Source organism: Triturus cristatus, chromosome 4_1 (genome assembly GCF_964204655.1).
Source record: "Triturus cristatus chromosome 4_1, aTriCri1.1, whole genome shotgun sequence".
In the NCBI taxonomy this organism is placed as follows: domain Eukaryota; kingdom Metazoa; phylum Chordata; class Amphibia; order Caudata; family Salamandridae; genus Triturus; species Triturus cristatus.
Window position 1 is genome coordinate 455,459,916 of NC_140585.1, and position 17,779 is coordinate 455,477,694.

A 17,779-nucleotide genomic window follows, 5' to 3' on the forward strand; every position below is an offset into this window, starting at 1 on the left:
ATGTTGAGAAAAGTCTGTCAAAAAGTGGCAGAGGGTAACTGTCTTTACAGATCTGCACTGGCTGGTTCAGAAAGAAAAGAAAAGATGTCAGCGCGCAGAGGTGGTGCATATATAGGTGATGCGAATGTCACAAAAGGTGGAGACAATGCCCCCTACTGACGTGCAAGGATATTGCTCGAATTCACTACAATCTACACGACTCTACTCTAACCACTGCACTCTACACCAATTTATTTAAAACCAATGCACTATACAGCACTGCACTCTACACCAATCTACTCTGCACCACTGCACTCTATGCCACTGCAGTCTAGGCGCCTCCACTCTACACCAGTGCATTCTGAGTGACCACCACTCTATTCTACTGTACTCTGCGCCACTGCTCTCTAATCTGCTCTGCACTACTCTACTGTACTCTACTGCACTCTACACCACTGCACCCTATTCTGATGCGCTCTACGCCACTCTTCTCTATATCACGGCACTGTAACACACTCTACTCTGCTACACTAAGCTGTCCGCCACTGAGCTCTCTGCCACTCCACTCTGCACCATTGCACTCTATGCCACTGCAGTCTACTATGCCCCACTCTACGCCACTCTACTGCACCCTACACAAATGCACTCTACGTCACTTCACTCTACTCTGAAGCAATCTAGTCTACAGCAGTGCACTCTTCTCCACTCTGCACTACTCTACTCTATTCCACTTGACTCTACGCCACTGCACTACACCGCTGCAATCTATGCTGTGCCAGTCCACTAGTCACCACTCTACTCTGCGCCACTGCAGTCTATGCCACTGTACTCTAAACCACTGAGCTCTATGCCACTGCACTCCCCGCCAATGCACTGCACACCACTTTACTCAAAACCAATGTCCTCTACACCACTGACCTCTACGCAAATCTACTCAACACCACAGCATTCAACGCAATATAATATACTCTGTAACACTCTACGACACTGCACTCTACGCCACTGAACTCTGCACCACTGCACTCTATGTCACTGCACTCTATATGCACCACTCTACTCTACGTCACTCTACTGCATTCTATGCTATTGCAGTGTACTTCACTATATTCTACTCCACTCTACTCTTCTTCACTACACTCTACGCCAATCCACTTTGAGCCACTATATGCCTTTGCACTCTATGCCACTTCACTCTGCTCTGAAACAATCTTCTCTATGCCACTGAAATCTACGCCACTCTGCACCACTCCACTCTGTGCCACTCCACCATACTGCACTGTACTCTACACCACTGCAATGGCACCCCTCCAATCTATGCCCCTTAACTTTACACCGTTCTACTCAACGCCACTCTACTCTAAACCACTGCACTCTATGCCAATGTACTGTACACCATTTTACTTAAAACCAGTACATTCTATGCCACTGCCCTCTATGCCAATCTACTCTGCACCAATGCATTTTACATCGCTCTACTCTACAGCACTCTACTCTACAGCACTCTACTCTACACCACTGCACTCTACGCCAATGCATTCTATGCCAGTCTACTCTGCAACATTGCACTCTCTGCCACTGATCTCTATGCTACTCTACTCTGCAGCGCTGCAGGCGGGACTGCTCTCCTCTCAGTGCAGGGGAGGGGAGGAATGGTTTGCCCACTCCTGAGTTCACATGACTGTTTGGGCTGCCCAAAACAGTCATGCACACTTTTCCTGTTCTCCACACAAGCTGCATTACATCCTACGATGAGAACATGCCCAGGCCCATATTCCCTGGCTAAGTGTCGAATCAGGATGCTCAGACCAATCACAATGCTGCAGTGCAGTGTTGTGATTGGTCAGGAGAGCTGGGCTGTGCTTCCTGTTCCACAAGTCCGACGAGTGGAGCAGTAGCAGAGACACGGGACCCGGTGGCAAGGTAAGTATTTATTTTGTTATTGTTTTTTACATTGCGCACGCGGCCTCCCCGCGCCCTGCCCTCCCTGCCACCCGCGAGCCATGTCGCCTGCACTGTTTGGCACTTCCTCAGGGTTACATCACTTCATAAATCTGGGGCAGCATCAAATTCCATGGGTGTTTCATGGGAAAACCCACCGCAATGCCCATTGAACAACTCATGGACGCAGAGTAAGGTGACGCAGCGATTTGCTCTGCATCCTCCTACTCATGATTTATGAAGCTACTGAAAGCCATGCAGGGTGGCTTTGTGTGGCTTTATTTGAAATGAGAACCCTGTGTCATGCATGCACCACTTTATGGTAGGTCGCTCCCCCACCACACAGCTCCGCCTGTGTGCCCTGACGCTGCTGTGAAGTCGAGGCCCTCCTCCACCCAGAGACTACCACCTGCGCCTTATCCCTGGTGGCCAGTGGTAGGCCCTAGGTTTGTATCTTGTGCACGTTTTTTGCCTTCTGTCACCACCTTGCTGCCCTTATCTTGTGTCTGTATTTTGCCTTCTGTCTCCCCCTCGCTGCCCTTATCTTGTGCCTGTATTTTGCCTTCTCTCTCCCCCTCGCTGCCCTTATCTTTTGCCCGCATTTTGCCTTCTGTCTCCCCCTCGCTGCCCTGATTGTTGCCTTTTTGTCTTCTGTCTCCCCCTCGCTGCCCTTATCTTGTGCCCGTATTTTGCCTTCTGTCTCCCCCTTGCTGCCCTTATGTGGGCCCGTATTTTGCCTTCTGTCTCCCCCTCGCTGCCCTTATCTTGTGCCCATATTTTGCCTTCTGTCTCCCCCTCGCTGCCCTTATCTTGTGCCCATATTTTGCCTTCCGTCTCCCCCTCACTGCCCTGATTGTTGCCTTTTTGCCTTCTGTCCCCCCCTCGCTGCCCTTATCTTGTGCCCGTATTTTGCCTTCTGTCTCCCCCTCGCTGCCCTGATTGTTGCCTTTTTGCCTTCTGTCTCCCTTCCCTGCCCTGATTGTTGCCTTTTTGCATTCTGTCTCCCCCTCGCTGCCCTTATCTTGTGCCCGTATTTTGCCTTCTGTTTCCCCCACACTGCCCCACGCTGCCCCTGTTGTGCCCGGTTACCTCCAGGTGCCTCCACCGCTCCCGTTCCCGCTGCTTTCCCTGTGGTCCCGCCCCCTTCACTGCCCATTCGCTGCTCCTGCCTCCCGCCTCCCACCTCCCAGCTGCGCCTCCTTCCCACATCCCCATATATGGCAGCCACTGCGCGGTGAGGAGAGCGACCCTTGACCTTGCTGGTAGGTCGCTCCCTTACCACACAGCTCCGCCTGTGTGCCCTGACGCTGCCGCTGCTGTGAAGTCGAGGCCCTCCTCTACCCGCAGGCTACCACCTGCATCTCATCCCTGGTGGCCAGTGGTAGGCCCTAGGTTTGTATCTTGTGCCCGTTTTTTGCCTACTGTCTCGCCCTCGCCCTCGCTGCCCTGATTGTTGCCTTTTGCCTTCTGTCTCCCCCTCGCTGCCCTTATCTTGTGCCCATATTTTTCCTTCTGTCTCCCCCTCGCTGCCCTTATTGTATGCCCGTATTTTGCCTTCTGTCTCCCCCTCGCTGCCCTTATCTTGTTCCCGTATTTTGCCTTCTTTCTCCCCCTCACTGCCCTGATTGTTGCCTTTTTGCCTTCTGTCTCCCCCTCGCTTCCCTTATCTTGTGCCCGTATTTTGCCTTCTGTCTCCCCCTCGCTGCCCTGATTGTTGCCTTTTTGCCTTCTGTCTCCCCCTCGCTGCCCTGATTGTTGCCTTTTTGTCTTCTGTCTCCCCCTCACTGCCCTGATTGTTGCCTTTTTGCCTTCTGTCTCCCCTATGCTGCCCCTGTTTTGCCCGGTTACCTCCAGGTGCCCCCACCTCTCCCGTTCCCGCCGCTGCATCTCCTACGGCCCCGCCCCCCTCACTGCCCATTCGCTGCCCCTGCCTCCCGCCTCCCAGCTGCTCCTCCCTCCCACATCCCCATATATGGTGGCAACTGCGCGGCCGTGCCACTGGCGCGCCGAAGGCCCGCCTAAGGCAAACCCGTCTGCGCCCGTCCGCGCCTGGACTGCGCCCGGCGCCAGAACCCCTGGCCCCGTGCCCTCCACGATGACCGCCGCCGCTACAATGCCAGCACACTCCACGCTCTCAATCTCGGACGGACCCACACCTGCTTCAAGGCTGCCCCGAAATGCACACATAGTCCCTTCACCTGCCGGAACTGCAGCTACACCAGCCTCAGAGCCGCCGAACAACCCGCCAAGAAAGACCTCAACCTCCTCCAATGCATACTACTGAACACCCGCTCCGCACGCAAACACGCCGTCGAGCTCTGGGACCTGCTCGACACATCATCCCCACACATCGCCTTCCTAACAGAGACCTGGATGAACGACTCTTCCGCACCTGACATCGCCTTAGCCATCCCAGACGGCTACAAGATCACCCGCAGAGACCGCACCAACGGAGTCGGCCGACAGCACGACCTCAACATAATCTCCTACGCCGACGACACTCAACTGACCCCCTCCCTCACCAAGGACCCCATCACTGCCAAAACCAACCTCCACGAAGGAATGAAGGCTCTCGCCGACTGGATGAAGACCAGCCGACTGAAGCTGAACTCGGACAAAACGGAGGTCCTCATCCTCGGCTCCAACCCTTCAGCCTGGGATGACTCCTGGTGGCCGACGGCACTGGGTACAGCCCCAACACCCACCGACCATGCACGCAACCTGGGAATCATCCTCGACTCAACGCTCTCCATGACCAAGCAAGTCAATGCCATCTCCTCCTCCTGCTTCAACACCCTCCGCATGCTCCGCAAGATCTACAGGTGGATCCCGACAGATACAAGAAGAACAGTCACCCAGGCCCTCGTCAGCAGCAGACTCGACTACGGAAACGCCCTCTACGTGGGAGCCCCGACCAAGCTTATCAAACGACTGCAACGCATCCAAAACGCCTCGGCATGACGGATCCTCGACGTACCACACCACGGCCACATCACCCCCCACCTGAGAAACCTGCACTGGCTGCCCGTCAACAAGAGGATCACCTTCAAGCTCCTCACCCACGCACACAAGGCACTCCACAAGACCGGCCCAGCCTACCTCAACAAATGACTTTCCTTCTACACCCCCAACCGCCAGCTCTGCTCCGCCGACCTCGCACTCGCCACCGTCCCGCGCATCCGTAGAACAACCACCAATGGGAGGACCTTCTCCCACCTCGCCGCCAAGACCTGGAACACCCTCCCACTTAACCTACGACAGACTCAAGACCTGCTGACCTTCAGGAGGCTACTCAATACCTGGCTGTTCGATCAGTAGTGCCCCCCCCCCCCCCAGCGCCTTGAGACCCTCACGGGTATGTAGAGCGCTCTACAAATGTTGCTTGATTGATTGATTGATGTGGTGCAAAAGTGCTGCAGGGCTCTCAGAAATAAGCTTCAAAGTGCTTTTGATGTACAGGATGGTCGACGAAGGGGAGGAACAAAAAGAGCCAAGTTTGTTATGCAGCTTTTACATTGTAAGTGCGTATGGTCCGGATTAATCATGTTCCTGGAAGGAGATAAGTGCTACCCATAAGGCTGTGATGGGACGTTTGTACAGTCCTCTGGCTTATTCCCAGGACAGGGACAATGACTTAACCTCCAACCACTGAAAAACCATTGTACGCCTATGAGGAAAATTGACAGGGAAGGGAAATTTCCATTTAATTGAATGGAGTGTTTGGCCAACAAAAAGAAATCTAGAGTTTAAATATGCCTACTCATTGGAAGTACTGAATTTGATTTTGGGAGATTAAGTTGTAAACCTGTGTTGGGTGTAACTTGATGCTGTCCTGACAGTATGTGAGGCCAGTGCCAAAGCTACGGCAGCAGTCGTAGGTAAAGGGGTATTAGCAAATGGCAATGAAAAGATTTTATTGCCATTTTATTTTTCCGACGTGGGCACTCACCGCACTGAAGCATTCAGCCTTCACCGAGCCGATATGCAGCAGAGGTAGGAGCAGTGACTGACTGGATGCTCCAAAGTGCGCATGCCACTTTAGCCAGCTATCTTGCACCTGCCAAAGTGAAATGCGCACTTTGAAGCTCTCTATCTAGCTGTCTTAGACAGCTGGGTGGAGACCAAGCACACGGCTCCAGGGCCAGAAGGAGCTCTAGCCAATCATGGTGCTGCTCTAATAGAAAAAGAGTAGCGCCAGGATTGGTTAAGGGAATTGGCTGGGCCCATGCTGGAGTGAAGAGGAAGATCAGGAGGAGTGAGGACATGCAAGCCAGGGAAGTGATTTATTTTCCTTTTTTTCTTTTCCTCCTGCACTCTATTTCCACCCTTATGGTGATTTAAGAGGTCTAAGACAACCTTAGAAAGCTCTCTAAATGGTAGCTGTGGAGAGCAGCCTTCAGGCTTAGTCCAGAAAGAGTGGAAAGCAGCTTTTTTTTTTTTACCAGAATGCAATATTACATGTATAGATCAAGTGAAAAGAACCACACAAGGTGTTTATAAAAATATGTATTTATTATATAATACTCCCTATCACATAGAAATATCTCCTACGCGGAGATATGCACAATGCACACAATGCTTTGCAAACAAATGCAGTAAATAGCACAAAATACACAGTGAACCCCAGGGGGACCAATCTATATACTAAGAAAGTTTTAGAAGAACTACGACTCGGATCATGACTATTTTTAGAGAGCGTAGAAGTGCTGGGGACCCACAGAACCACCCAAGGTAAGTAGATAGGGACCCCACAGAGAGCGTGTGCAGTGTGGGAACACAACCGCGTGTTCCGTTCAAGTCTACGTGTAAATCGCGGTTGGATTTTTAAAGATTAAGGACCAACCCAGCGGACCCTAAAGAAACTGCGTGGAAGACAGAAGGTTGGAGAGCCACCCCATCAGTGGATACCCTAGTACCCAGATTACCTACACCAGGGAAGCCGGGTGCATAGCTGTGAAGTGGTGTCAGAAACCGCCCTCAAACCCAAAGAGGACTTCAGGAAAGTGCCGCTGCTGAAGAAGGAGAAAGTGTCTGGTGGAATCTGAACGTGGATTCTAGATGAGAGGTACATGTAAGCAGAAGGGAAAGAGTCTATGTCACTCAGGAGTGACCAGGAGACTTGGAAGACGAATGCCCTCCGATGTCGGGTGTTGCAGGAGAGTTGACGATGAACTTGACTGTGCAGCTGTGAGGGAGAAGCAACGCTGAGGAAGACTAGTAGCCTTGTATAAGCTGTCCCACAAAGGATGTCGAGTGCTGAGAGGTCGGTGTCCGGCGGGAGCACCAATAAGCCTTGGCAAAGGCAACCACTGCAGAAGTTGAAGAAGGTGCAATGTCGGGACCAGCAAGGTCCAGGGGACTCACCACAAACAGGGGAGTCAGGGCAGGCACTGAGAAATTAGGGGAGCCCAAAAGAAACAAAGGTGACCCTCGACAGCACCCACAGGCCGGGGCACTGGAGTTGCAAGAGGACCTTGACCAGCTCACCAAAAGATGCAGGCCACGGTGCAGTCCATGGGATGTGGATAAAGACTTTGGTCACTGGAGGTGCTTGAGGATGGGGCTACTTGGAGCTCGAAGATCTTGGTGGAAGGTAGCCAACAAGCCTTTGCAACTGCAAGTTGATGCGGTGCACAGGGGTTCGGTTATTGCAGCTCCCACGAGGGATACTGGCCTCAAACATGTTAAGAGGGCAGGGCAGACCTAGAGAGCTTTGGAGAACCACCACCTGTGTTGCAGAAGCTTTCAGAGTCCGGAGGAGCCAGGATCAGCACACAGGTCGACTTAGTTGCGGTGCCTGCGTATGCAGGGAAGTGACTCCTTCACTTCAAGGGAGATTCCTTTAGGTGTCTTAGATGCCCACAGGCCTTGGAAGGTTCCTGTATGGTGCACAAGCACAGACGATGCAGCAGACTGGAAGAGAAGACGAAGTCGAGGCCAAACAAAGTCCAGAGTGCCCATAAGGTAGAAGAAGAACTGGTGTCTGATCTGAATCTTGTCCCACGACGAAACTAGGGACCAACCCACAGGTAAGCCCTTAAGTAACCTAAAGAAAGGCCTGGGACTATTCAGGGGACCCTCCCAGGGGAGGATCTGGACAGGGGGAGGTTACTTCCATGTCCTTTGTCCAGTTTCGTGCTAGAGTGGGAGCCAATGCTTCCCAGGACTGGTTTGAACTGGACTATGCATGGAGACACCAGATGTGCCCCTCATGCAGACTTAGTGTTGCTGGCAAGCACACCCACTCGGTCCCAATACAAAAATCCTGTCTGGGAGGTGGTCACACTTCCCTGTGACAGGATGCCTATTGTTCTGCCTTCCCCTGCTCGAGCTTGGATCAGCAGCAGGAGGGCAGGAAGGTTTCTTTGGTCGGCAGCAACCATTATGTGCTGTCCGGGTCTAGAAGATTGGCACCGGGAACAGTGAGAGCCTAACGGAGGGCTCTTCTAGTGCTTGGAATCATACCTCCCACACCGTTTACAGTGGGTGGGTATGATTCCAACATGTTTTATACCAATATGCAATCACTCAAAAGTGCAATCCAACCAATGGAAACTGCCCCTCACAGCATGTGGCATAAGGCAATGGGTCGGCCCACTTAAGCCACTGGCTCACTTGACTGTGAGTGCTTGTGTACATCTGCCTAAAAACTAGTCCACTTTAGTGCCAAGATTGGTGTGTACATTTTTGCACTTCTTTTCTGCTTTCATTATCTGCATATGCTTTTATACATTTGCTCCCTGTTCATATTACAGTACTTTTTATTACTTTTAAACTTTACTGTCTACTGCATATGTCAGCAGAAAATAAAATGATAAAATGACCCATGTTTCCAAATGCCAGACCTATTGGCTTTCCCATTGCTTGTTGATTATATCAGGCAAAAAAGACAAATAGGCTGTTTTCAGGCCATACATAAAAAGGAGATAGGGGTGGCAAAAATTCAGTCTGTTGTTGCATGCCAAATGAATATTTGGAGAATATTACAGTTAGAAGATGTGATCAACTAAAATGGGAGGCCTCACCCTATTTAGGTGCCGATTCGGATCCTGGAGAAACCGGGTACGAACCGTCGGTCGGAGCGTTTTCTCCGTCCGACTCGTACCCGGGAAATAAACATTACAAACATGCAAGTACGATTCCCACGGAAACACCATTTCCGTACGAATCGTAAAAAACACCGACCAACGAGAAAATACATACCAATGTGATCCGAGACAGCGCCGACGTGACGTCGGGACGCATTCAGGCTGCGGTTCACGAACCAGGAAGTACGATCCGCACCGACGTCACCCCGCACGGATAAAATTCTCCGCCTGCCAAAAACTGCCGGGAAATCAGGACGACGCGCACAAGGAGCACCTGTACGCGACGGACAGCCATGGACCCGAACCTACGTGTCATCCCAGCCCTCATAGCAGTCCACCTGCTCTACAGGCACCGACGCAGACGCCGCAGAAGGTCAGAATAACACCCAGGGGCAAAGGGGGGGCAGGGGCAGGACACATAACCCCCACCCAAGTCACAAATTACACATGCCCTGGACATACCTGACTTGCAGGACCTGGTCACCTCGAGGGTGTGGGGGCGTGTCCAGCAACGCAAGCGTCCACCACAACGGAAGTGGATGTTGACACGAACCGGCAACACAACAATACCGGTACGTACCGTACCCAGGCCTTAAGAGCGTGGGTATAGGTCGTACCACGCCCACCACTACGTCACCCCAACAATGGCGGTACGGCCCGTACCCACGTTCTAAAGGCCTGGGTACGGGCCGTACCAGCATTGTTGGGGTGATGTAGGGGTACGCGTGGTACGACCCGTACCCACGCTCTGAAGGGCTGGGTACGGTGCGTACCCTTACGGCACCCCATTGGGGGTCTGCACCATACCCAGGCCTTCAGAGCGTTGGTACGGGTCATACCACGCGTACCCCTACATCACCCCAACAATGCTGGTACGGCCCGTACCCAGGCCTTAAGAACGTGGGTACGGTCCGTACATACACGGGTGGGGATACGGTCCGTACATACACGGGTGGGGAGTTGGTACGCTCCATGCATACACGGGTGGGGGTACGCTCCATAGATACACTGGTGGGGGTTCGGCGCGTACATCCGCGGCCGGGGGGCGTTTTGCGCGTACATGCGGGGGATGGGGGGGGGTTCGGCGCGTACATACGAGGGCTGGGGGGGTGTTCTGCGCGTACATACGGGGTCTGGGGTGGGGTGTTCGGCACGCATGCAGGCACATGTCTCTATGGTTGCTATAGGAGTTCGGTCTGTACGGTGTTTTCTCCATCCAGTTGTAAAATCTAAAGGATGGGAGTGATCGTACTTGCGCGGTCGGACTTCATTTTTCTGATTCGTACGGTAAATCGTCCGGGGATGTGTCGGACACATTTTCCGACCCGAGGACGTGTGGGGAAATTTTCCCAATGCGATTCGTATAGACTTTTTCCCATGCGAATCGTACTTGGCAGTTTGTACGCTACTTGTACGATTCGTACGGTAAAAAATCCAGATACGATTCGTACGGGGAACATTTTTACAGGATCGGAATTGACCCCTTAATGGTGAATTTGTTGAAGGTCCAGTTGAAGAGGAGCAACTGCCTAGATGTATCAATGGTGGCCTCTATCATTTTCACAGCACCTCGCCTATTCCAACATCGAAACCCTACAGCGCAGAACACTAGCTCAAGTAGTTCTAAGTATCCAACATAAAATGACAACAGCTACAGATTGGGAAAGAAATAATTAAACAAATGTCCACTCTGATTTTGCACCTTGATGTTAAATCAGAAACCAGTTTTGCAAATGTTGCACAAAATGGCTTAAACAAGAAGTACCATGTACTGCAACACTGAAAAGCTACAGTTTTCTCACAGAAATTTGTCAACTGTGCATTGAGGAAGCTATACAAGCTTAGCTAGAGTATGCAAACAGTGAATTTATACAGCAGCAACTGCTTTATCGTCATAAGCGCGGTGTACAAACTGTTCATATCCATTGCATTACCGTCACAGTGCCTTGGATGAATGGTTCGTCCACGACACTGCATGAGACAATTGTGGCACCATAAGGATTTTCTTTAAAAAAAGAGAAATTCATTATTTGAGGGAAGACCTTCCCTCACATCCTGAATCATTTTATTGTCACTCTACTGATCAGCGCACATAGCAAGTAGAAATCATAGTGTCAAAAGTAGAAGTAGGCTGCAACATTGGGCCGTGCCTTCTTTCACTTGGATTGGTGCCTCACAACGTGAGCACCGATCAATGTGAGGAAGGTACTGTTGAAAAGAGAAATATGTCTCCTTTTCAGCAGTAGCATTTCCTTGTGGATCGCTGCTTAGGGATCGCCACAGGAGAGTGATCCCCAAGCAGTAATCCACCCACTAGAGCCAGTGATTTATTTAGGGGACAGCAGCCCCAAGCACATTTTAAAGTGCCCCTCAAAAAGAAAAAGAACCTTTCTTTCTGTCCCCCAATGGGGATGACAAATGTGGGTTTAACCCCAATCTGCACCCCAGGGAGATAGAAAGGCCACAGGACTTCAGAAAGTATTTATTTTTCTGTAAAAAAAGGGGTGGAGATGGCTTATTGTTACATCAAGTCTTGCCCACATCCCATAATGGCCGCAGCAGTCTTTATGGTCTTTCTGTCCCATGGAGGGGGTTGTAGGGGAATGCACAAAAAGCCCACTAGACACCAGGGATTTTCTTTAAAGACAAAATAAGGGAAGTGAGACCTGCCTACGCATCTTGCCATGTCTTCACCCCATAATGGCCCTAGCAGCTTTTCTGCCCCCTGTGGGGCAAATCCTGGGATGTACCCCCAATCAGCTCCCTCAGGGGGCAGAAAGCCCACTAGAGAATTGAGAAAAATAGAGAATAAAAAAGAAGAGGTAGGGGTGGTATATCTAGACGTCAGACAATGACCCCTCCCCATAACAGCCCTGGCACTTGTTCTACCCCCAAGAGGCAGTTTTGGGTGGTTTACTCCTTATTTGCCGTGGGAAGGGCAGAAAGGGCAATAGACACCAGTGAAAATTAATGGGTAAAAAAGAAGGGTTGCCCACCTGGATATAGGGCTGATATATTTTGAATTATTGTCACAGTTCATTGACAGGTATTTACATTATGTGGTGTTTTAGAAAGAAAACTGACATCCTACAGCCTTTCCGTTCATACCCCTGGTACCCCAGCATGATTTTGACCCTAGAAGTCTTTCTGTCTCCCAGGTGATATCCCACTAGACACAAGGGAAAATCTGTGAATAAAAGAAGGGCGGGAACTACTCGCTCAGGCACCAGGACATGCAAATCCCACGTGTCACCCCCAATCTGATGCCCTGGGGAATGCAGAAACCCCATTAGATATCATATTAGGGATTTCCTTTTATTATAGGATTGGGGTAGCCTGCTCAGGCATCGGCCTGATCCACACCCCTAAATGGCCCTAAAGGTTGTTCTCTGGGGACAGATAGGGGGCTTAGCTCTTTTTTCACTGTGGGGGAGTTGGCAGAAAGCCCACTACACCCAGGGATATTTTTTAAAGAAACTGGGTAGAAGGTGGCCAGAATAGTGTCTTTTAGAGGGGGAAAATTCCAATTTACTCTCATTTGCTGTGGTGAATGACTGAACTATTCGGGCTATGGGTCAGCCAGTGATTAGTAAACATTACAAACCCTGGGCGTTTCTGAAACCTAGAGGCCCATAGGAATCCAGGGTTCTGTGGCATGCATTAATCCAGAACATTTTCTTATCTAGAATGCTCAGCAAACGCCAAAGTATGGGTCAGAAAAGGCTCTTTTCCACATTTGTATGTGACAGAGAAATTGGGCACCTCAAGTCAATAGCCAAAGTCTTACTAACTTGCATTCCCACAGTTCTCACAATTGAAACAATGCCTCCTGTGTGTGGATAGATCTAGTGCACCTCATTGGAATGGGCCAAATCTGTAACTATGTGAGGGCCTCATTGATACCGCATTGACTTCACACTGTTCAAGTTTTTACAAATTGCTATAGCAGGCGATATGCTCAGCCACAGAAGTGGGTTACCGTTTTAAGCGGGGGAATCATAGTAACTCCATTTTATCAAACACACTTCTATCCACTGCTTCTTCTCATAAATCTAAAAACACATTACTCCCACCTCAGATTGCCTTATTCTCTTTACACACCACTTTCTTCCTTCTGTCAGCATCAGAAGAATACCTGCAAATCAGCGCTCTGCCTAAATGTCTTATCTTTCTGTTTCTATGAAGCAATAGGGTCCAAACAACTGATTTGAATATTCAGTACTAGCGTTCCACAGCATAAAGCTCCTGGCTCGGTTGCTGTTTTGGAGGACTGTAAGTGGGCTGACCCTCGACCATTCAGAGTTGGTTGTTCCATTTAAAGTGTGTGATGTACCAGGACTTGCCTGTACTAGGGTTCTCAGTAGATTGGTGATGCAGGCTGAATCTTGCGTGAAATGGGGTACGGTACCAAGTTCAGCCCTGCTGCAGCTACAATGCCGCCTCTCAGGCAATCAGTTTGTGTTTTTTGATACTAGATTCTGAGGCGAATAGGAATTTTGCCAGGCGGCAGCTTCGTTGGACGTCCAAGCCGGAGAAGCTTGCTAGCACCGCTTGCCTACAGGTCCGTATATGTCTTTTATTGAAGGGTGGTCTAAGGAGGGTCCGGCGCTCCCGTGTGAAAAGAGCAGAGTGCAAGAGAGCTGGAGGGAGAGAAAACTAAAGAAAAGCAAGATCAGGGCGAGGAAGAACAATAAAGGAAATTTGGAGGCAGGGAGGCTATGAATAAAGGACATGGCTGAGGGGTAGGGCAGGAAAACCTGTTTCTGCTTACCCAGGAATTAGGTTCTCTCCTGTTTGCTCTCTAATGTCCACCTAATATGCCCTGAACCTGATGCCTTGCTCCTCGCATGGACTTTGCACATCAGAACACAACACACCATTAACGTCACCAAAAGTAGGGATTTAGGGGATTATTTTCAATGCTCTGCTTTCTTTCAGATCTGAGATCATTGCTTTAGTGCAAAGGGTTAAAGTGCACCTCTCCTTCCTCTGAAAACGTCTTGTAATTATATATTGTATTGGAAAGCATGATGTGGGTGTCCTATTATGGTCTTGAATTATGTACTCGGGGTTCTCTTTATATCGTTAATTACAAAACGTATTAAATACAAGAGTCAAAGAATTATTCAAATTTATAATAAACCCATGCATTTAGAATATTGTTGCAGAATTAGGCCCTTGTAACATTTTGCTCATTTTGAGTTCTCTGAATTGATGACATATAATTTGCCAAAAATGTGGCGTTGTTGTTATTGGTGGAGTCACTTTGGGAAGGAATTGCCTGAGAGAAATTACACCAGCATACATTTTACATGGTAGAAACTTCACCATCCTTGTCGTCCCTGGTTCTTCACTCCCGGTATGGGTGTATATCAGTACCCATGGATTTAGTCTTACTAACGGGCTTGTTTCCGAGCATTTTAAGGAGACAGTTATTTTCTTTTTGTAAAAATCTGCCACCATTTCTGTTTCAGTCTTTGATAAGGTGAACTCTGCCACACATGGTAGTGGGCCAGTCAGACGAGACTGAATTGCTTCAGCACCACTATTTTTAGGCTTGGCCTGCACAGCGCTTACCCTGTGCCTGTGAAATCTATTGTATTCAAATATGTTATGTTATGTTAATAAATTTGTTAAGCGCACGATTACCCGAGGGTGTCGCTGGACCGTGGACTAGCCAGTTTCTGTAAAATGAAGATGACTATATATCAAATAGCCATGCTTTCAAGGCCTTCCTCCATGCAAATAAAGTTGGAAGGAATCTGATGGCAAACAGAAGTTCGTTCCAGAGTCTGGGGGCAGCTGCCCTAAAGCTATTTCCACCCCATGTGGCCTTAAAGACTCTCTGAGATGCTAGCAGTTTAGCTCCTTCGGAGCTTAAATGCCTTTTTGGGATGTACCAGTAGAAAAGGCGCCTCAAAAAAATGGGGCCAGTATTCTGGAGTGCTCTGTAGGTGATGCAGAGAGATTTAAAAATAATGCGGTTCCTGACTGAGAGCCAATGCAGTTTATGCATATGATTTCTGACAGATGAGTATTTAGGGATACCCAGCAAAAGACAGGCCGCTGCGTTTTGAATCATCTGCAGCTTATTGAGTTGTTTCTCAGGTAGGCTGATATAAAGGCCATTGCAATAGTCTAGCTGGGCAAGATCAAACAGGAGATCACTGTTTTTTTCTGTCCATGGGGATAACATGATGAAGGCACAGCATTTACCTGTGATTTAAAATTCAATTTATCATCAATAATAACGCCAAGGTTCTTAGCTTTGGCAACTGGAATCGGAGCCGATCCCAGTTCATCCGGCCACCGACTCTCTAACCATTAAGGAAGGGAATTGCCAAATGTGATGACCTCAGTCTTGTCTGAGTTTAATTTCAGACAGTGAGAGTTCATCCATGAACTGACTGCAAACATGCAATCCTTGAAATTTTGCATTTGTGGTGAGGATTTCTTTTTTTTATTTCAACATATTTAATTGATTTTTACACATATAGTCATCAACGCTTTGTCGTTACAGGGTGGGATAAGACAATTTGTGCATCGTCTGCGTAAGATGTCACTGCCAGCCCAAAAATTCTTATAAGTTTAGGCAGCTCAGATACATAAATATTGAATAGTGTGGGGCTTAAAGATGATCCCTGAGGAACTCCGCAGGGAAGGACAAAAGACAGCGATTCATAGCTTCCCAGGGCCACTGATTGTGTTTTGCCAAACAGAAAAGATGAGAGTAGTGTGAGTGATTTATCAGAGATGCCAATGGAATTTAGGCGCTTTAACAAGAGATTATGATCAACGGTGTCAAACGCCGCGGAAAGATCCAATAAAATCAAGGCGGCTGCTCCCCCTGAATCCAAAGTCACTCTAATTTCATCTGTATCTTTGATTAAAGCAGATTCAGTGCTATGTTCAGTTCTGATCTCATCAAGATAATTACTTTTTAGGAAATAATCAGCCAGTTGTCCATTCATTATTTTCTCCATTAATTTAGCAGGAAAAGGTGGACGAGAGATAGGTCTATAATTATTAGGTTGTGTGGGATCAAGACTAGGTTTCTTTAACAACGGTACTATAGAAGCTGTTTTCCATACAGCAGGGAAAACACCTAGCGAGAACATAGTGTTAAAAATATCGGCAAGACAAGGAGCTAGCATATTGGAGGCTTACATCCCACCCCTTGCTTTTCATTGGTTCCTGTGCTTGCTGCTTATTTTTCCTCTGCTTCTACTGGCTATAGCATTCCATTTCCAGTTGTTCCTCGTGTGTTCGCTCTTATCAGTTTCCCGAAGCAGAAATACTCCTTTTCCTCAGGTGAACTTCTTTTATTTACATAAGAGCACTCCATCTGCACACCTGCCCTCCTCCCACTCTTGGCTATATATTTATTTATCAGCATGCACTCTTAAGTGAGTGCATGCCTCTGCAGTCCCCCTACCCCACTCTCGTGCAGCACAGTTATTTACTCCTCAGCATGCACTCTTGAGAGAGTGCATGTCTCTACAATCCCTCTCTCCCGCTCTCTGTGGTATCCAGCAGTGCAGTTCTTTACTGCTCAGCATGCACTCTTAAAAGAGTGCATGCCTCTGCAGTCCCTCCCCCCACTCACCGCAATCTGTGTGGTGAGCAGTAGTAGCTGTACACCTTGCTGCTTTAGGGTGCGTGCACATGCAGGTGCTAGGGTTGTCACAGACATAAATGAGGGACTATATGGTATATCGGGTTACTGTGGGGCTGTCAAACACCGTTAAGACAACTAGATCAGATGAAACAAAGAAAATGGTGATCCTGTATTTACTTTTCACTGGTATTTCTAACTTCCCAGGTACAGCCCATGAGCTCCTGCAGCCGCTGAGCCTGCACCCAACAGCAGGGCTGGGCCATGGTGCATGCTGGATCGGATTCTTGTCCCCAGGGTGGCCATGCAATATGCCTACTCCTTCTGGGAGGCTCCGGAGTCCGTCTTTCTGGTTTCATCATGTGGTGAGTACTAATAACTTACTTTTCTGGTATTCTTTGGCATTATCACTTGTCCAGGACGTTATATTGGAGCACAACCCTGTGTCTCTCACTAGCTTCTTGTGAGCATGGAAATTACAATATTCATGAGCTGCTGCTTTTCCTGCCACTCATCCTCCCCCTTGGAAATCCCTCTCTTGATCATCGCTGATCGGAAGTAGCATGCAGAGGACCTTTCTTTTGCACTCTCGTGATCCATAGCTTGTTAGGAGCAGACTTTGAAAGTAATGAGGTTACTAGATTACACACGATCTTTGGGGACACCATGTTCTAGTCATCGGCTTGTGTTTAATAAACAGAATGAATTCTGAAAGTTGTAGTCCTGATTTACCTTAATGAAACTGATTGGAAAAACGCTACAGAGGAAGAGAAGCTGTACTTGCATGTGGTGCTGCTGATGGCACACAATCACCTGATGATCCTACGTAATTGTCTCTTGACCTGGGGACGCTAATCTATTGTACTTCTTCGTGAAGGCGGGTGATACCTGTGGTGGCGGTGGCCTGGGTTAGACAAGTCATGTAACCGTTCTTACATGATATGAGCGAAACAGTTGCACAGTGTCATGGCGGAGAATCTGTCGCCTGTGCCTCCTCGTTAACTTTCACTCAAATGGTCATATATGACCCGTGCAGTATCGACTGGTACCGCCTATGCCCCTCCCGTAAAAGCAGATGCCCAAAAGGTGGTGGGGCTTTGTAGCGGGTGCAAAGGAGTCACGGAGTCAGAGGGTGCAGTTACGGTAGGGTTTATTGGTC

The 17,779-nt window shown here is 49.1% G+C and overlaps 1 protein-coding gene across 1 annotated transcript in view; it reads left to right on the forward strand.

Annotated features, from left to right (window-relative positions):
- LOC146855113 (serine hydrolase BPHL-like) overlaps positions 1-17,779 on the forward strand; it is a 158,956-nt gene that overhangs the window by 18,973 nt on the left and 122,204 nt on the right. The window contains exon 2 of the mRNA XM_085652616.1: positions 16,828-16,985. Within this exon, the coding sequence (XP_085508742.1) occupies positions 16,885-16,985 (101 nt within the window). The 5' untranslated portion in view covers positions 16,828-16,884. The remainder of the gene's footprint in view (positions 1-16,827; positions 16,986-17,779) is intronic.